Genomic DNA, 20,962 nt, shown 5'->3' on the forward strand with positions numbered 1-20,962 from the left:
CATAATTTTATGTGTGCAAAGTTTAGTATATAATAACCAACAAAAATTTAATACTAACATTTCTAATTAATCTTGAATGAGATTTTAGGTCAAATTATCTTGTTTTTTTCTTTTTCTTTTTCTGAGAATAATGTGCATACGTAGCCTTTAACAGACACCGTGTGGGACCATCAGCATCACAGCACCATGCTGCATCCACTTAACTACAGGAACTGGTGGACCAGGAAGTCTCCCTGAGACATGTGGCTGGGGGTCTACTGTTGACAGTCACCAGGCAGTAGCCTTCTTAGAACACAGTTTCTGTGGTGGTTTGTTGAAAAGTCAGGACATCTTCTAGAGCGCCTAACCCTGAGATGAAATCAGACCGTTCTAAACAGCAGTGGTAGGGTGCAGTTCAGGTCCCGGCTTTTTCTGTCCAAGTCACCTCTGATTAAAATCTGTCACACTGCCCACAAATAACAAAGATAGACCGTTAATAGATTCTATTGCATTGCTCTGAAGGCCACTCCGGAAGAAGAGCTCAGAAAATATGGCTTACACCACGGTAAATTCTCAGTGAGTAACATGGACAGCATTTGCCTTTCTGTATGAGTTATGGGTTTTTAAAGTAATGTTCTTTCTTAGTTTTGAGGATTTCACACAATATATTTTGATCCTATTTACTCTCTCTCAGTTCCTCCCAGATCACCTCCCCCTCTCTCTATTCACTCAAATACCTGCACAGTCTTCATCCCCTCATTTTCTCCCCTCTTCCCATCAAGTCCAGTTTGTGTTGGAGTGTGGCCAGGGCACCAGGTGCCATGCTGTTGAAGGAAATGGACTTCAGCTCTCTCAGTGGCAATCAAATGCCGACAGCTCCTCAGCTAGGGGTGAGTCTGTGCCTACCTCCCCTTCTCTACGCTGGGACTCTGACTTGGCTTTGTAGATCTTGGGCACGCTGTGGGCGTTGTTGTTAGGTTGTATGTGCACTTGGTCTACTGTCTGGAGAATCCTATTCTTGAAGTCATCTATCATCGCCTAGACTTACGATCTTTCCTCTCCCTCTTCTACATGGATCCCGGAGCCTTGAGGGAGAGGGGTGTGATTCAGACATGTAGTGTTGAACAGACCCAAATCTCTCATTCTCTGCGTGTTGACAGTTCTGGGTCTCCAAAGTGCATCTTGTGTAATGCACTGATCTATGGATATAGGAATGTGTCATTTATGACAAAATTCATCTAGCGGAATAATTATAATAGGTTTTCTCCCAGGGCCCATGAACTCTCTAGCCTCAAGATTCTTAACCTCACTGATAGTGGGAGGCATAGATTCCATACTCAAAATATGATTGGTTACCATAAAAAAAAATCCCTATATTTGTGCAAATGTTAATAACTTTAAGATGATTTTATTTAGAACTTGACTACTGAAGAAGCGTGACTCCTAAAACATAAACGACCATTTCTTCTCCCGCCGTGCAGTGTGCATATGTAGAGGGGCTCTACCCCATTACGGTCCCAGGAAGAAGTGAGGCACCCTGTGGAGCCTGAGACTTCTACTTGGGATCCCCATGCTATGCCTGCTGACTTTGCATAAGCGATGCAAAGAGTAGGGTGGGGAGGTGAGGGAGTCCAGAGAAGAGGGCTGAGCGGTTGGGTTTCTAACCCAAATATGGGCCCACATACGCTGAGTTTGGCTTTCCACGGAATACTGCAAGGAGCTGGTTGGAGGTCATCATCTTTTTTTAATTAGCTCTTTATGGAGTGTCTAAACTTCACCAGGCCCTGTATTTAATACCTGGAACGCAGTAGGGAGACAAGATCATATGTATGCTTATAACACACAGTAGGGACAAGTCAGAACAACTAGGGAGAGAGATAAATCTTGGAGACCTACTTTGACAGGGGAAGAACAGGTGCCTCTGAAATACTGGAGCCGGTAAACAACACTAAGGCAGTTTTCACTGCTGTTTGTCTTCTTTAAAACATTTCATTAGGGCATTAAGACATTTCTTGAGCATGTACATGTGGAAAGTACCGGAGCTGATTATACTGCAATTGTTATGAATAGGAATATTCATAACATGGAAAGGAATAAAGAGTGGAATAACATCAAGTCCTTATACTCTAACAGAAGAAATAGAATTGTGTAAATACAGTGAACAGCCAAAATGTCCAGTAATTGGTTTTTTTTTATTTGAAAAATAAATAAACATTCCACAGAAGGGTGATGTGGTTATTCTATTGTCATTACATTACATATTGTCTAGTACCTATTAGGTACTATGGGTAGATTTTAAATGAATTAATAACAAATAGGAAGAGACACGACATGTTTCCTTAAATAGTGCACACTGGAATCTGGGCTGGTTTAACAGAAATCACAACTGACCAGCTGGGGTCAGATCACGCGGCCAGGTCACACTTTTGAGGGCTTTTTGACAGTTTTAGATTTTATTCTCCTCTTCCTCTTGGATATTTAGAAATGCTTCATGAACACATCAACTCACAAGCCACGAAGGTAGCTCTGTTTGGGGCAGGACAGTGACTGCACTACCTACCCACCAGAGAGAAGGGTCAGAGACAGCCACAGCAACTGTAGCGTGCCTGTAGAGAAACAGCCAATCCGACTTAGTCCCAAAACCTGGAGTCTGAATCTGATTCTCGGTGGTGATGGTGGGGATAGCAATGTTGGTCATGACAATGACAGCAAGGACAATGGAGATGGTGATTTTTATTTTATTCCAGAGCAGAAGGAATGCATTGTCAGGTCTGCCTTTTGAGGAGTGTCAGATAAACCAGGAGGGAAAGGAATTTATTGTCTTTGCACCGGCAGCCTGACGTTTGTTTTTAGCAGGTCCCAAGTTATCTAGACTCTAACCTAGGTCAAGGCTCCTCAATCCTGTTATCACTGGCATTTAGAATTTTAGTTCTACAAAGTGTAGACTGTTCTGTGTGTCTCGGATCTCAGGTTCTAGACCATGGGATCCTTTCTAGGCATTGCGGATCTTAGGTTCTACACCATGGGAGCATCTCTAGGCATTGTGATGATTTGGCAGCATTTCTGGCCTCAAACCATTAGATATACATAACACAGGCCCTCCAGCCCACCCCACACGGGGACACCCCAGAATATCTCCAGAACTGATGATTTCCCTCTAGAGGCAAAATCACCCCCATCTGAGACTTCCTGACTTGAATAGTCAATTCTAATTTTTTTTTCCAAGAAATCCATGGCTTTTAAAGAACACCTCGGCTATTTAATGGGATAGGGTAAAGCAAGAAACAAATTTCCTCTCATGGGTCTGGGCCTCTTTTACTGGCCATGTGTAACCACCTCAAGGGACAGAGCGGAATAGCTAGACTGTTCAAATGTTCTCATTTTGTTTTAAATGAGTAGATTTCGTTTTGCACTATTGTTTTGGTATTTTATTCAACACTTCACTTTATTAGTGCATATAGTTCTATTTGTTCTGTCTCACAGTGAGGACTTCCAAATAAAGACTGCACAACAGGGAGATTAAACATCTTGACTGTGGTTTCAGTCTCACACGGTTTCTGGCCTTGGCTAGACTCAACAAGAAAAGTGTCTTGGAAAGGCTGGATACCTCACTGTGCACAGTTGTCTCGGGTAAAACCCCATCTTATACCACAGAAAGCTCCCTGGTGGTGTCCTGCGTTAGCTGCAGCAAATGACAATCCAGAGGGACTGAAACCAATTTCTGTGTTATATGTACAACCTTATTAATATAATCACACTAAGGTTAGTACGACATAAATGAAAAGGGAAATTCTAACGGCAGGAACAATGGAGGGAGGGTCTCGGTGCAAGGAAGCACTTTCTTTCCTTAGGGTCTTTCTCAGTGACAAGGCAGTGTAGACCAGTCTCAGCAAGTCCTCCAGGTCTGACTCACTGTTTGGCTTCTCCATGGAAACCAAATCTCAAGAGAATTTGTCATAAACTGCTTGCCAGGCACTATGGGCTTGCCATTCTCTTAGAGGGCCACTAATGTCCCTTGGTAAGCGAGTCCATTGTGAAGCCCTTGCTCTAAATTACTAACCAGGGCTGCTTTGAAGAGAAGGGAATTGGAATGTGTGTGAAGCCAGCCTTAAGAGGGGGTCAGCAGGAAAATGCGTGTGTGCAGACAGCCATCACCTGCCTTCCCTCGGGGGGGCTTTGTGACAGCTGAGAAAATGTTTTCAGAGCACTCTGGGCGCTTACTGGGGTGGCACGGGAGAAAGGAAAGCTTTCACGCTGCTCTCTCATGTCTGTCAAGTCTTATTATTAGACCGAGGCTGACTGACCCTCCTTCAGACCCAAGCCTGGAGAATGAGGATCCAGAGCAGTGGGTCCCACCTTTCCCTGGCGCTGGAAGGCTGTGTCCTTTGTCACGGAGCTCTCTGGAATTTTCAGTGGATTGGAAAATCCCAGCACTTTGTCTCACTTAATTGTGAGTGAGGAGAGGCGAACCCTGCTGAATTTTCTTTGAAATAGCCCATGTGTTCAAAATGAAAGAGAAAAGTAACTGCCGACCATTTTTCTTCAAAATTAGTTGTTTGAAGCATAGAATCGGGGCACCCTGCTGGGCTTCCAACAAGACTAATTGCAGGATTCTCGCTGGAGGCTTTCTGGACTTAAAGGTTTAAAACCTATGGGTTCCTAGGTTTTTGTTTCAGCTTTTTTGTTTGTTTGTTTTTAAACACAGCAATAAATGCTGACCACGTTCCCTTAATTAAAGTAGTATCTAATCTCTCATATGCGCCTGCCATGGAGCAAATATTAATAAGCACCACTTTAAAGATTGCTTCTGTGGAGCACAGGCTCTCCTCTTAAAATGAGAAAAATGACCTAAAAGAATCCGAGTTCTTTTTTCAGGGAAAATCTAGGCCAGTTGACCGAATGCTTTTTATCTTGCACATGAGCTCACCCCAGATGCTGGACTCAGGAAAATGATACAAGGTCAGGTGCCAGTGTTCTCAGGGTGTGTCCCTAATTTTTATAGGAAAGGCTCATGCTAGATCATGCTGGTCACTTCTTGTGGTGTCTAGAGAGAGCCAAACACCTTGGCATCTGGTCTATCTGTGTTCCATTCCTCTGCCTGGAGTGCTGTTTCCTGGGTATTTCTCACCTTTAAAACTGACTCCCCCATACCCGCAGGAGGCTCGCCCAGGACCACGTGGATTCCAAGGTCCTCAGAACTCATGTCTCTTTTATGAAAAAGGGCATGAATCTGTACCTAACCTGAGTACAACCCTCCCTATTCTTTAAATCTTCTCTCTAGATTATTTATAATGTCTAATATAATATAAATTCGGTAGAAAAGTTGTCATACTATAGTGTTTAGGAAATAACGACCAAAATAAATTCAGAACAGATATGTATGTATTGTGTTTATGTGTGTATGCATTGTGTGTTTATGTATGTATGTATCATGTGTATGTATGTATATATTGTATATATATGTATGTATTGTGTTTATATGTGTATGTATTGTGTGTTTATGTATGTATGGATGTATGTATCATGTGTATGTATGTATATATATTGTGTGTATGTGTATGCATTGTGTATGTGTGTATGTGTATCTTCAGCTGGCGATTGGTTGAATTCTCAAGTGCAGGACCCACAGATTCCGATGACAAATTTGCTGTGTTCCATGGAGTCCCTTCATAGGTCCTCAGTGAATCAGGTAGCTATTGTATTAGCAACACATCATGGTTTTAGGTTGTATTTGTAGTTTATACATTGGCTTTTTCCTTGGCTTTTTATATTTGATTCTGTTGTGTTTTAAAACATGTTGTTGTGTTCATTAATCCTGAGTACTGATTGCCTGTGCCAACTCTGGAGATGGTGGTCAACCTCATAAGCAGGCTCCGTCTAGCAAAGGTTCTCAGTGTACCAGACATGTCCCTCAGCTGCCACCATTCCTGTACAAGTTGAACATCTTGTCTCCAAAATGCTTAATGTTTTAGAACTTTTTTTCCAATTTTAGAATATTTGGACACACATAATGAGACATCTTGGAGACAGAACCTAATTTGAAACACAGAATTTATTTATATGTCACATACATTGTATACATATGGCCTGACAGTAATTTTATTCATTATTTTTAGTGTACCTGCATTTTGGCTGTTCTTTGGTCTGAACATGGCATCTTATGTGCCATCCTTCCCTTCTGAGAGACCAGTGCTCAGAATGTTTTTGATTTTGGAGAGTTTCATATAAACAGAAGATTCTGCCTATGTTTCCTATCTATGTTTAGCCATGTGACTTGGTACCTTTTCTCAGTGAGGCATTCTCATCTTGCTTTCTCTGCATCTGTCTGGTGACTGACTTTCTGCCTTTTCTCTTCCCAGAATTCTCTGTCTATACTTCCTGCCTGGTTATTGGCCAATCAGCATTTTATTAAACAAATATGAGTAACCAATCTTTATAGTGTATAAGAGCATTATCCCATAGCATTTCCCCTTTTTTCTTTTCAAAACAAGATCTCTGAATCTAATCTCCCTTTTTAAGCTTTTTGCCTGACCATTATCCATAACGACTTGTAACCAACACTCTAAACAAAGACAAATATTCATAATTCATTTTGGGGGGGGAAATGTTAGCATAGCCTTCTAGGCTACTTCCTGCTGTTTTGGGGTACTGGTAATCTTATGGGGACCCAAAGGAAATTTAGGATTATGATCAAGTCCTGACTGGAGTATTTTGTGAGGATTGATCATCTGTTCTGGATGTAGAACTCGGAGGAAACTGCAACAGAGGTGATCTGAAAGGTTAGATCATCTGGGCCATCTGCTACTATTGGAGATTTTTTTCAGGGGGGTCTTCCTTGATCAAACCTTATTTTTCTTAACCAAGAATGAATCCACAGCTCTCATTTCCTGTGGAAAAAAAAAGCAAAACTTATTCTCCAAAGTAACATATCTTTTGATTTAAATTTTAAAGTCAAGGCATTTTTAAATTATATAAGTTGAATTAAATGAGCAGCATTTATAATCAAATGTCTTTTAGCAGCTGTTGCTCCTTCCTCAGCAGGAACTCAAACAACTCAAAGACAACACAATAACATACAGTATACAGATTCTCTGTGTATTTTTCATCTTTATGTGGCTTTTTTCACTCTATTTCTTTTATTTTTATTTTTAATTTTTGTTTTTTTTTGAGACAGGGTTTTTCTGTGTGTTTTTAGTTGTCCTATAACACACTCTGTAGACCAGGCTGGCCTCAAACTCACATAGATCTGCCTTCCTCCCAAATCCTGGGATTAAAGGCATGTGCCACCATACCCGACTACTACACTTCCCTTTTAAAATGACTTTCTCTACCCCTTTTCTTTTCTCTTCCTAGCATATATATATTAAACATATTTATATTATGTTTAATATATTATATTAAATTTAATATATTTATATATATTAAATATATATTAAACATAATATAAACCATTTAGAAAAGTTTTTTTGTCTGAATCTGTTATTACTATATATCTCTACCTTTTTCTGAATATATGAGTCTTTAATCTACTAAGCAACATGGCTAGAATTAAAGCTGCAGTTCTGGTGGTTGACTCTGCTCCACTCCTTAGCTTTCTAAGAGTCTAGATTCATGGCAGAGGTATTGGTGGGAGCCAAATTTATTGCTACAACTTTATGAAATTTCAAGGTTCATGCCACCACTAAGAAGCATGCCTCTCACTGGCTGCTCATAAACACCATTTAAATATTTGGTGGCAGAGCCTCTTAAAGGAGCTGCAAAGTTTTTGCCTCTAATGCTGAGTCAGGAAACCTCTCTTAAAGGAGCTGTAACTCTGCTAGCTGCCAACAAACAGAGCCTACCGGAGAAAAGATGATTACCAAGAAGCTGTGCTTGACTCTGTCCTTGTCTGTCGAGAATCCTTATTTTAAAATCTTGTAGAAATTAGCTCAATTTGGGAAATAACCGTCAGTAGAGCATGGGACTCTTAATCCTAGGGTTGTGGGTTCAAGCCCCACATAGGATGCCAACTGTAGAATTTAGTTTGATTTGAGAAATAACCAGGCTAGCTAAAGGATAAAACAATTATATTTTTATTTATTATAAGAGGAAAACCCACGAAAGAAGAACAAGAAGTTCAAGCTCAGCTGTGCCCTGTCACAGAGAGAGCACACCTGGGTCATGTGCCCATTTTTCTCTCTTGGTACCAGAAAGCCACACCTTAACTTTGATCCACCTCTTAAAGATAATTGGTTAACAAGGTTTTCCCATTACTTTCTCATGCTTTATATGAAAAATTTCCCCAAATGTTTGGGTACCATTTGTAAATGGAGGTTTCTGTCCCACGTGGTCCTGTAGTCATTCAGTCCCAAAGAAAGACACAGAGGCTTATATTAATTATAAACTGTTGGCCTATTAGCTCAGCTTTATTATTAACTAGCTCATACAAATTAATTTAACCCATAATTCTTATCTATGTTTATCATGTGGCTTGGTACCTTTTCTCAGTGAGGCATTCTTACCTTGTTCCTTTGCACTACAAATTGGCACTCCAACATGTGCTAGCTATATCCACCTAAAGCCCGAGAGAGCTTGAGGAGTAATTCTAGGCAAAAAAGAACAGAGTTTAGCACAATTTCTGGTAGCCACAATTTTTTTTCTACATGGGCTCACAGCGAGTAGGGGCGCTGCAGCTACTTTAAGAGAGGTACAGTAAAAACTGTGGTTTCTTTAAAAAAATGGCAGCTTCCTGGTTCACCAGAATAAATAGCTCTAACTCTTTCTCAGGAGTTCCAGCTATGGAGCATTTAAATTGGGTCTGTGAGGGGCATGTTACAAACTGCTTAATGGCTTGATATAGACCTGCTGCATACTTGGAACTGGGGTGGTATGCATGACTTGCAGAGACATTGAACATGCCTCCACCAAGGTAGACTGGGCAGAACAAGTAGGCAGGGCCCTTTGGCCCTAGCCATACCCACTTAGCATAAAAAATGGTTTTGGTCAAAAAAGGATTAAAGATACACAATAAGGACAGATTCAGACATAAAAGACATCTAAATGGGTCACAGTATGCTTAAAAATGTACGTAGGCTCAGAAGAGAGAAAATAAAGGGTATAGAGATTCAGAAAAGGAAGTAAATGGTTGAAAAAAATAAAACAAAGTCTTTAAAGAGACAAAGTACAGACAATCATAGATTAAAGGAATAAAGATAATAAAATGCATATTATGAATAGTATTGTGTTTTCTTTGAAGTTTTTGACTGTGAAGGAGCTAAGCACAGAGAGATATTTCTTTGTATGGGCTGTTAAGTTAAATCAACATAAAGGTATCCCCCTTTAAATGTAAACAAGCATTTATAGACAATATTTGGAAATATGGGTGTAGTTCTCGCCAAACTGCTTCCTGCTTTTGTTGGGTGAAGTAACTTTTAGGGGTGTTCATGGCGACCTTTCAGGGGGTCTTGGTCCATCAAACAACAATAGTCTGGAATTAACCCACAGGTTCTCGTCTGAGTTGGAAGCAAAAGCAGAACCTCTTTTCCAAAGCAACATATCCTTAGACTCAAATTCTGAAGTCAAGATACCTAGCTTGCCTGTGGACTATCTTCATTCTGACCAAGTTGAAGGGCAAAAAGAACAGGTGGCAAATGTGAGGACTATGCCACTGGCTGGAATTTGATTGTATAGCTACAACTAACTGCAAGGGCATCTGGGAAACATGGGCTAAGGGTCAAGAACAAAAGAAAAAATGTTAATTTCAAGGATTTAAGCCATAATGCCACTTTTTTGTCACAAAGAAATTTTAAAGAAATTATCTGATGTGTATGGATGTTTTGCCTGCATATATGTACGTACACCATGTGTATAGAGTACCTGCGGAGATCAGAAGAGGGCGCCAGATCCCCCTGACACTTTAATTGTAGATGTTTGGGAGCTGCCATGTGGGTGCTGGGAATTAAACCTCGGTCCTCAGGAAGAGCAGCCAGTGCTCCTAACTGCTGAGCCGCGTCTTCCACCCTAGGAACTGTTTGATGATGTTTTTCTTAGAGACGCTAGGAGTTAATGAAGTCAGAAGTTTAGAGGCGGAGATGGCCCAAGTGAAGGTTGGTGTGGGAGGAGGGTACTCTCTATGCTGGGATGTTCAGCGTCAGTTCACCCCAACACAAGCCCTTTTCCTAGTCTTGGATGGATTTTCATTTATAATTCTCATGTCCAGAAGTATGAGATAAGGTGGAACTGAAGTGGAAACTTGGCCCCGAACGACACTCCTCTGAGACTGGAGGAACTGGAATTAATTTGAAGCCAGCTGTTTAGTTAGCCAATTGCAAGTCAGCCAGAAAGGAAACTGTCAGCAGTGTGATCCTTTGCCTCCCCTCCCCTCTGTGCCAGTGGCCAGCAGTCCAGTGTTTGGAAGCGGTCAGTTCATGCTCTGTGAGATGCCTTCACTCTGCTCAGCACCCTCCCTGTGGCAAAGCAGCTGGGAGCAGCTACCTTCGAGTGCTCTCTCTGGGTGGGCACAGTCTCAGGGACTGGATGCAAGGGGCATTTCCTCTGCATTATAATACCTTCATCTGCTCCCCCAAAGTGGTGGACATGTTGTTCTTGGGGATGCTAGGATGGGGAGACAGCAACATTTGATAACGCAGCAGGTTTTAATTTCTGCGGAGTTTTAAAGACTGGAAACTAGTGATTTTTCTCCTCACATCCAAATGTGCAAATGTGAGTTTTTTGAGATATAAAAGGCAATCTGGAAACTGGGGTGTCTTGAGGTCAGAACTTTTGGAACGCTAATGCCGAGGGCTTGTGTGGCCGGGATCTACAGGGACGGTCCAGTTTCTTCCATTTCCCTGTTTCTGGCTTTCACTTGGGTCATGAATACTCCCTTTTTAGCTTACTAAATCCTTGCTGTTTCCTTGGAGAGATGTTTGAAAAACTAATCTTTCTTGTATTTATTTTATTTTACTTCAGTTCTCTCTCAGAGTTACTGAGCTACTGATATATTATTTTTCCCCTTCTTTGGACAGCTTTTTTTTTTTTCAAAATCATTAGGGTTTAACTGGTTAATTTCCTAATAGAATTCGAGTGGGGCAGATTCTCAGTGCTGACTGTGTCTACGTTTACTTTCGAGGGAGCCCTTCATTTTGCTGTGAACAAATCTCTCTTATTAAACAGAAAATAAAAGAAGACTGGGCAGACCCCAGTCCCCACGGTGAGTCACCACAAGAAAGGGAGAACATTATTCCTTTCTGTGTAAAGACTGCTTCTTCAATCCATCAAGAAGGAGCAGTTGAGTGTCGAGCTTCTGGGAGGTGGCAGCCACTTCATCTCTCTGAAGCTCTTGCATTTTCTTGGCCTCAGAGGCCCCAAAGCTTATATTGTCTTCATTGTGACTGTGCCCCTTCTAAAGGGATCCTAGCCATCAGCAAGTCAGGAGTAAGCTTACCCAAATTTAGCCTCACTTGAATACCCATAGAAACGACCAGGGAAGGAGTCCCATACAGACCCCATTTCCCTTCTCCAGCTCCCTAAGCGCCCAGAGCCTTGGCCATCCTGAGCTCCAGTTCTGCATACCTGATGCTTCCCACGTCAGTCAGCTTTTTGTCTCTGTAACAAAGCCTCCAAGTGATGGGTTTAGACCAGGCTGACGGACTCACAGCTGTAATGGATCCCCTCCATCTCCAGTGGGAGGACATAGCACAGTATGTCCCAACAAGAGTGCATGGCTGAGCAAAACTAATCAGCCCTTGGTAGGGAGTAAAAGCTTGGGGTACCACAATCTTCTAAAGGACACACACACTCACAAATGACCTAAAGTTCCAGCATTAGGCTCCACCTCTTAGCGCTCTCACCACCTCCCAGTAGATGTATTCCAGGGACCCAGGAGACACATAGGTCGTTGGGACATTAAAATCTAAATTAAAGAAGTCTCCTCTCATTTTCTCCCAAACATCTAAATGGGCTTTTTATCCTAATTTGTCTTATCTGGGATTTGTGTCTTAGGAGCTTCCCTTTATAACTGTGGAGTTATTTCTGTCCCAAGTTCCGTCAGGACTCTATGGTCAGTGGCGTCCTATACCTCACTGTCTTTGACTGTGAGCTTCGCGACTCCCTGCTCAGATTCTCCTTGACTTGTCAATCACAAACAGTCAATCACTGGCTCCCTAACTCTGCCCATCTCCTCTTAGCTGTCCTATTCCCCACACCCAGGTCAGGCTATAGTTTTCTTGAGCCTTTGTTTCTCTTTAAACCTGTTGGCCAGTTTCTTATTCTTTGTCTTTCCCACAATTCTGACTCCATCCTGCAGTCAAAGCAATCTGTCTAAGATGAACTGATCTGGTCTCTTCCTGTCCTGAGATTGCTGACACTTCTGTCTTGTTTCAAGTCTAATGTCCGAATATGTTGGCAGTGTAGTGCTCCATGGAGCACCAATGGCAGGCTCATGATCACCTGGCTGGTGGGAGCTGTGTCTGCTCCTGCCATGGAATGTCCCCAGTGAGTCAGGAGTCTGGAGCAAAGATTTAGAGTTCAAATCTGAAGTGTGGCACTTTCCAAATGCAAATGGCTTCCATATCGTATGCCTGTCAGTTCAGGAACTGCTTGGCTGAACACTGAAAACTAGGGGCACCCCAACTTTCTGTATCCCCACTGTGTGATTAGTTAATTTTAATCTGTTCTATAGAATCCAGAAATGTGTCCCCTGAAAGATCAGTTTTCCTCTGGGTTGGAATGGCTTCTCCACCTCTGAGGCTCCCATCCCCAGCATGCATGGAAGTACTTCTAGGGTGGCTCTCTTCCTCCGAAAGCCCCTTCAGGCAAACAGGGAAGCTATTACCTTTTGAAGTCTCCATTCTGCCAGTTGGGTAAATAACTATTAATAGTATTTGACTCCAAAGACAACTGAATTAGTTACAATGTTCCAGAATTTGCTGAATTTTGGCAACTCTGGATATGGCAAAGGCAATTTTAGAAGACTGAAGAAAACCTGGTTCTCAGCACAGGTCCCCTGTCCGTCATTATGGCATGGGATGACTGAATGTATCAGTCTCTCTGTCTGACACCCTGTCAGCAACTTCGAGGTGATTTGTAATTCAGGGAAGATGTGGTTGAAGGGCTGGTGGGCTGCACAAGAGGCATGCCTGTGCTTTCTTAGCTACAGTGTTCCTTGATGCTCCCATGCAAGGCAGCATCATGCCAGAAGCAGTGTGGTAGTGATTTCAAGGGTGTGGACAGGAGGAGGCAGTTTGCCAAGTTTCAGCTCAGTAGGGTGGAGCTGCAGGAATGGTAGAGAGAAATAGGAAGTGGTTCACTCCTCAGCTACATGAATGGCAGAGAGAAAGTAGGAAGTGGCTCACTCCTCAGCTACATGAATGGCAGAGAGGAAGTAGGAAGTGGCCTGCCCTCACTTGCACATTGGGCTAGAGCTCAAATAGCCTCCTCACACATGTGTTGTTGGTAAAAGTGAGACTCTATAGCTCAAAGCTGTCTTCAATAGCAATTCTATTTATTAACAGGATTTACTCTACTAGAGTGATGCTCGAAAGGGGGTGGGTGCCTCAGATGTGTTAAATGCTCAATGCCACAATGTTTTCTGTAAGTTTATGGAAGAAATAATCCCCAAATGCACAGTCAGTGAGAGGTGAGTGCTGACCTTTATTGGGTTCTCTGTACAAAAGAAAAGTGACTGGAAAATTGCTGAAATGGGAAAGAAAACAGTTTCAAAATATGCAAGCTATGATTTTATTTTTTTTCTGGAGATAAATCAAACAAGTACTGAGGTATGAGGAGGTGGTTTCGTGGTAGAGCACTAGTCTAGCATGCAGGAAGCCCTGGGTTTGGTTCTCACCACCGTCAAAGAAACAGATGCACAAAATCCCCTACAAATGACCAGTAGGGAAGTGGACCTTCTGAGTACACTGTTGGGCCAAACTCACTCTCAGGAGTGAGGCTCAGTGTGTCCTTGTAAAAGATCTTTATTTGGCTTAGCATTGTGACCCAGCTTTCCTTCTGGTTTCTAAGCCCTGGAAGGAAGTATTTAGATGACCTTTAATCGTTTGAGAAAGTCGGCTTTTGGCTGAGGCCTAAGCTCAGCACACACAGAATTGCCTAGGGCTTATTTTCCCCGCACCTCAATGATAACTAACTAGTAAAATAAATAAATATCAGCTTAGGCAGCAAGCCTGGCATGCAGGATTCTGGGAAGGGAAGGCCTAAGCTTAAACCCGCAACCATCAGGGCAGCGATTTCGTGAAGCATCATTGGAGTACAGGGAGAGTTTCACCTGTACTGTTTCACGTGACTAGTTCTTGAACCAAGTTTTAGCCTTAACTGACCATGGAGATCACTGTAGATCCCCAGAGCAAAGAAGCGCATGATTTAGGTTGCCTCTGCTCCTTTACTGGTCCACAACCATAGATTTTTTGTGGTATAGAAAATACTTTCCAACTCAGAGGTTTCCTAAGGCAACAGTTGAGTCCAAGGAATAGATGCTTCAATGTGCCATTAGTCAATGGGGACCCTCCAAACAGCAGGGGTCTTGCATATGCGTGCCCAGTAGAGTCTGGTGCCGTACGGTTCATGCTGCCCATCATGCAGTGACTTAGCAGCAGACAGGCATGGAGCGTTCCAATATCCCTAATGGCCCAGGAACTGTGCTGCCCTTTGTCACCTTGCTCGGCTTCAGATAAGGTCTGTTTTCCCTCATTATTTCCCCACATTGCTGCAAAGCTGTGGCACATTTGCCAAGTGAATTGTGTGTCCTCACCCCGCACAGCTGTCCTGCTAGATGATTCAAGGTGAGGAAATGATTTCTCCACTTGGGGGGAAGGAAGAAGGTGAGAAAGAAGAGCAGCAGCTCAGAGTTGTTAACCCCAGGCTTGGGCCATTTCCTTGGCCTCTTTCTGGTTTGAACTTCCATGTTCTCGGGCTGAAATACAAGTGTTTACACAGGAATCTGGAACTCAGCTTCCCAGGTCTGAGAGGAAGTCTTGGTCTCCAGTGGTTTCTACTTTTTAAATTCTTTTTTGAGGGGGACATGTTATTGAGATATACGACCAAGGTCAGTCGACTTTCTCCGGTTTCCACTTCTCTTTCGAAGTTTAGTTTATGTTTTGTTGTGGTTTTTAGATATCTCATGGTTTGAAATTGGGGAAGTTGAGACAAGGTGTGGGTAGGGGGTAAGTAGTCAGGCCTCCTTTAACTTTATTGAGTTCCTGTAGCTTGGCTCTGCAGAACCTACTCTGATTTTCTCTCTGTTCCCTGGTCTCAGGTCCTTGCTCTATTCCCTGGTCTCAGGTCCTCTCTCTATTCTCTGGTCTCAGATTCTCTCTCTATTCCCTGGTCTCTGGTCCTCTCTCTATTCCCTGGTCTCAGGTCCTCTCTCTATTCCCTTGTCTCTGGTCCTCTCTCTATTCCCTGGTCTCAGGTCCTCTCTCTATTCCCTGGTCTCAGCTTCTCTATTCACTGGTTTTTAACTTATTTTCTGTCTTCCCAGTTTTAAATCTGTTAAAGCAGAAGACCTAGCTTGTTTTATTTATTTTTCTAGAAAAGGCATTACTTTTGCAAACTCCATAGTAAGTAGGTTTGCATGCTTGAAGCTGCCTTGTCTTTAATCCAGTGGGCACGCCAACTGCTGTCTCTGCTCTAGGCAGTGATGGCTTCTGAAGGTTAGAGATGCAGACTAGAATGACATCAAGGCCCCAGTTCAGTGTACAGTTGTTGGCTGAACAGGCAAGCTTGGGCAAGTTTGGCTCCTAACTTGGCTCTGCTGGCTACGATGCAATAGAATTCCAAACTGGCAAATGAGCACTTCATCTGGCGATTTTTCCCTCACAAACAGACTTCCACATCCAGACACTGTGATTTGTCTTGATTGCATTCTCTCCCTTTGCATTCAGACCGAATGCAGACAATAGAAATGCAGAGCGTGTAGCTCGTGCGGTGAATGCAGATGGTGTGGGCTCACCATTAGGACCCAAATCAGGTGTGCTCTCCCAGGACCTCCTCTCTGCTTGGCGTTTTCTGTGTGGACAAAGACAAAGAATAGAAGTTATTACATGGAAGGCAAAAAAAAAAAAAAAAGGCAGGGTTTTATCTATCTATCCATCTATCTATCTATCTATCTATCATTTTTTTTTTTTTTGGTATCATCCCTGTGGTTTCCTGAGATCTGATCATCACGAGCAGACTCTTGGTTGCTGGTCCTTTTTGTAGCAAAGTTAGACACAGACATGTATAAGAAAGCCACCCATTTCTCAGCTGTCTGTCCTGCGTTCGCCAGCCATAGAAGGAAGCCTGTTTCCTTTTTTTTTTTTTTTTTTTTTTTTTTGTCAGTTTGTTTGTTTTGTTTGAGACAAGGTTTCTCTGTGTAACAGCCCTGGCTGTCCTGGAACTCACTTTGTATATCAGTCTGGTCTTGAACTCACAGAGATCTGCTTGCCTCTGTCTCCTAAGTGGATTAAAGTTGTATGCTACACTGCCTGATAGAAGCCTGTTTCCTTTATCTTTTTAACCCTGACATGGGACCTTGTCCAGTCAAACATTCCCTAGCAGTGTCTGTTCAGTGATCTGCACATGACCAGGGGACCAAGCTCAGGCTGAGACAGACTTTCCAGAAAAAAATCTTGGGAGGAAAAACACCAACAGAAAGAAGGCAGGGGGCCGAGCTCCAGTAACCTGCGGCTCTAGAAAGCATCCGATGGGCACAGTTCAGAAATAGCCCATCATTCTCTGAGCCATCAGAGGGTTTTCAACTCCAGGTAGCCCATAGAGTTGGTTGTTTCCGGGATATGTGTGCCGAGGAAGGTGAGCCGTTCTCCCACAGCCCTGGAGGTGGTGTCTTCCTTCCCTGCGAGGATGGTAAAGCTAACCACTGTGCCACCTCAGCACTTTCTAGATACCTTTATCCACAGACAGGTGCTTGCCCTAGAGATGTTCAAAAGTGCTTTGGGCCCTCTTAAGTGGCAGCATAGACCGTTCTTCAGAACGTCTCAACTGTAGCCCATAAGAGGCCTTTTTTTGTATTTGTGAAGTGTGGGGAGGCCAACAGCTAGGAGATAGGGCCATTGTAAAGAGAGTCTATGACTCGGAGTTTCTAAGAAGAACGTATCATGCCACGGTGTGTGGCTACACAGAGACCCCTGGTCAGTCAGGAGGTGGAGGGAACAGGGAAACAAGAGCTTTTCTTATTATTTTCATGAGGAGGAACCAGGGAGGCAGAGGAGGCAGATCTAGGTCTGCCTGATTGCAGTAACTCAGCAGGCTCTGGGCTTCCATGCTCCCCTGAGTTCTATGGCATCAGCCTTAGGGCGATAGGACAAGCGATGGTGGTCTGGAGTGTGAAGACCACAGGAAGCCGGGGACTGGAGGTAGAGGCTATGTTGGTAGGTGTGCGGAAGATGCACTGATGGGCAGGGCATTTATTTTATCTACAGATTGGGTGGCAGGTCCCAGAGGCCAAGTCTTCAGCCCCTAGAAAACAAAGGAAAGCGTGGTCAATACATGCAGTTGCTTATAAGTAGCAATCTCTCCCTCCACTGAAGGCATTGTTGGTATTAAGAAGGAAGCTCATTTCCCAGATGAGAATTTTAATCATTGGAAAATGTGTTTAGTTAGACTTAGAAACATCTAAAAAAATCAAATATATAGGATTGATATCATGTAGCTCTGATGAGAGAAAGCAATGTCTCTCTGTATTTCTTTTTATTTTATATTGAAATAAAAATGAGCTAAAATGTTTCTGTGTATACCTCCCTTTATCAGCCTTGTTATGGGAACTAACTACCTGAAATTCAGTAGCAGTGTACATTCCTAGCAATTTAAACTTTGTATTACTAATATAATACACTTTTCAAGTTCTCATATGAGTTTCTTATAATACCCTGCGACGTGCCTCTGACTTCTGTCTCCTTTTTCACAGTGTCTGCTAAACTACGTGCACAGACACACAAAGACACAAATCATAAAATGCGCAGACAGGCTGCTGTCAAATTATATAGACATTCATTGTCCCCATCGGGAGCTTTCTCCCCTCCCAACTTGGCTGTGCACTGTGTGCCTTTATATTAAAATGTTCATAGAAAAATGGTCTTAATTCCCACAACCTTGCCAGCCATATCAATCTTCCAGGCTTTGGAACAGCACTAATGAAGGGAACAGCGGTTGAATTAATATTCCTTTGATGAATTGTGGAGGTTTCTGATACTCCATTTGTCAATGGTGACTCTCTTCAAACTGAAAAGGCTTTTGAAAAATTGTCTGGTTTTTTACTAGTGCCAGAAGGGAATGTAGGCCCTTCCGTATGCACGGTCACCACATTCTCAGCCCTTATCCCTTCACACTGAGTTATGTGAGGGACTGATTCTTAGCTAGAGGGTTAGGGAACAGGGAGTGTGCTTTGGTGGACACGGAGGAGGAGACCCAAACAGAAGGTTACTGTGTACAGGGGCTCCAGGGTGTAGTTGGCAAGAGAGTTAGAGCTGGATTCCTGGAGCAATCACTGTTGTGATCCTCATAGGCTAACTGGGGCCAGAGAACAGCCAGAGACAAACCCAATTGAAGCCAACGTGTTTCTAACTGCGGTTGAGGTCCCAGGAGAAGTTTCATGACAACACATGGAATATTAGAAGATGACAGCTTCTCTACCCATGGGGGTCAAGGTGGAGCCTGGAATCTTTTGAGAAATATGCGGCCTTGACTGCACCTCCCTTGAGGGTTCTGAGGGTAGCAAGCTTTGGTAGCTGGTAGCCTCACAGAAGGAACGGCGGAAAGCTTTACGACAATGCACAGAAAGCCAAGTGTGGCACCTCTCCATCTCCATCACCGGCCAGAAGCCGCAGTGATCTAGGCTTGTTGGAAAGCAGGTCGCACAACGGAGATGGCTGGGGATATTAGTAAGAACTTGTCCTTACAGCTATTCTTGGCAGGGTTTCCACTGTTTGCGAACACAGACACTCAAGGCACAAGTTGAGCACAACCAGCGAGCTTGCCTTGGCTTTGAGCATGGCGTGGCTTCTGAGTTGGCTGTGCGAGGACATGTTTGCAGAATCAAGCCAGAGTATATTATTAAACACAACTTAAATGCTCTCCCATTGAGAGACTGCTTTAAGAATTACCGGTAATAGCAGTAGGTTCCCCCCTGCATACTTCATTTAAGACACAACTAGCTGGGGAACGTCCAACTGTTATCACTACAAACTACAATAATCCCCATAGGGGGAAAATGGATCTTAGAGTCTGGTGGGTGGATTATCGCTATATTGAATAGGGATTCAAGTTGTATCAGACTCTGACAAAACAACCTTCGTTTTTGTAATTGCTTTACATGGAAGTAATTAAGGATGGGGAGTAAATGGAGAATACACAGAGGTCCTGAAGCATGCTGGGGGGAAAGGCGGGGGTGGGGTTGACAACACAGTCCCTTGGGCGGAAGTGCAACCCTGACATCCCTCCATAGCAAGCCTTTGCCTTGCCTGGGTGTCTGATTCCACCCTTTCCCTCTGCCTGGCTTTCCCTTTCACCCTCTCTATGGACCATGAGCTTATTCCATGCATGTCACAGGCATGTGTGATCCATGTGTAAATGACTTGGATTGGTACATGTGAATGCCTATCCATGTGCTGTTCAATGTCCTGGAGTCTTCCCATACATTTTTATCTATCTGAACCTGCTTTGGCTGCTGACTTCGGCTGGTCTTGAGTAGTCAGCAGATCTGTTGATTGGACAAAATGTAGCGGAGTGAGCACAGTGGCATGCGTTGTGAGGTCTGGGGTTAGAATCAATTCTTGTATGGAAAATAATTAAGCTATTGCTCTAGTATAAAGGTGTCATAGGCTCTATACATCTATGTACATGAAGCACACTTAGGTTTATAACGCGTTTTCATATCCCTAATCTCACTCCAGTGCCATAAAATAACAACTGGGTGTTCCCCAACACAGCCCCCAGCTGTAAGCAGATGTAGATGCTCAGAGAAGTGAGGGAGAGAGTGAAGATAAGAAACTCAGATCTCCAAATTCTCAACATGGCTCTAAGTCCCCAGAGAAACAACTGTCCTGGATTCGTGCCAGGAGTTCAGGGCTAGGGTCCTCTTAACGTGTGCACAGAACCCCGGGTCCTGGGGGCGGCAGTGCAGGTGCAGAAAGTGGAAATGCAATCAGAATCCTCACACGCTGGTGGTGACGGACACAACATTGTGCGGCCACTTTGTAAATCACTTTGCAAATCGGTTTAGTTGCTCCAAATGTTAAGCCCGGGCCTCCCCTAGGATTTGCCAATGTCACACAAGAGCAAAGGAGGCGTGTGTCCCCACAAAAACGTGGGCATGTGTGTTCACAACTGCATTGTTCTTATTAGTCAAAGAGTCCCAAATCCTCAAAAGGTGGAGGGACAGATAAACAGTGCGTGCCATGTCTGTACCCTTTCGGCTCACTCAGCAAGGAGAAGGAAGCATCAGTACGCATGGCAGTGAGAGTTAGCCTAAAGACAGGATGCCAAGTGCAAGTCATGAATTACATTGGCCGCACTTGGGTGGAATGCCAAGGTCTGTTAGCTCAGAGTGGAAAAGTAAATTTGTGGATGTCTGGGACCGGGAGTGGGGGAAATGGGAGAGAAATACTAACTGGGGCGAGGGAAATGTCTTAACGTCAGGTTATAGTGATGATGGCAACGCCCTAAACGTACTGAGACCCACTGAAGTTACACATTTGGAATGGATGTGAATCCAAGTCCAACTGAAGCCGTTAAACTACAGAATGCCTCTGCTTCTCCTAACTCCAGGTCCAGCTTCTGTCATCAGCAATGACGATGACTCGGCCAGCCCGCTCCACCACATCTCCAACGGGAGTAATACTCCATCTTCTTCAGAGGGCGGTCCTGATGCTGTCATTATTGGAATGACCAAGATTCCTGTCATCGAAAACCCTCAGTACTTTGGCATCACCAACAGCCAGCTCAAGCCAGACACATGTGAGTACATCTGTTTGTACTTATTGACCCATTTGCTGCA

The 20,962-nt window shown here is 43.5% G+C and overlaps 1 protein-coding gene across 5 annotated transcripts in view; it reads left to right on the forward strand.

Moving 5' to 3' along the window:
- The window catches only part of LOC121443890 (BDNF/NT-3 growth factors receptor-like), a 330,682-nt gene that overhangs the window by 162,145 nt on the left and 147,575 nt on the right, over positions 1–20,962 (forward strand). For all 5 annotated transcript variants that reach the window (XR_005973721.1, XM_041645640.1, XM_041645641.1 and 2 more), the window contains exon 13: positions 20,734–20,922. Coding sequence is in view for 4 of the 5 variants with exons in the window: in XM_041645640.1 (XP_041501574.1) it covers positions 20,734–20,922 (189 nt within the window). In the remaining variant the exon portion in view is untranslated. The remainder of the gene's footprint in view (positions 1–20,733; positions 20,923–20,962) is intronic.

The sequence above is a fragment of the Microtus oregoni genome, unplaced genomic scaffold (genome assembly GCF_018167655.1).
Source record: "Microtus oregoni isolate MIOR12 unplaced genomic scaffold, Mior012 000114F_ref0000099, whole genome shotgun sequence".
In the NCBI taxonomy this organism is placed as follows: Eukaryota; Metazoa; Chordata; class Mammalia; order Rodentia; family Cricetidae; genus Microtus; species Microtus oregoni.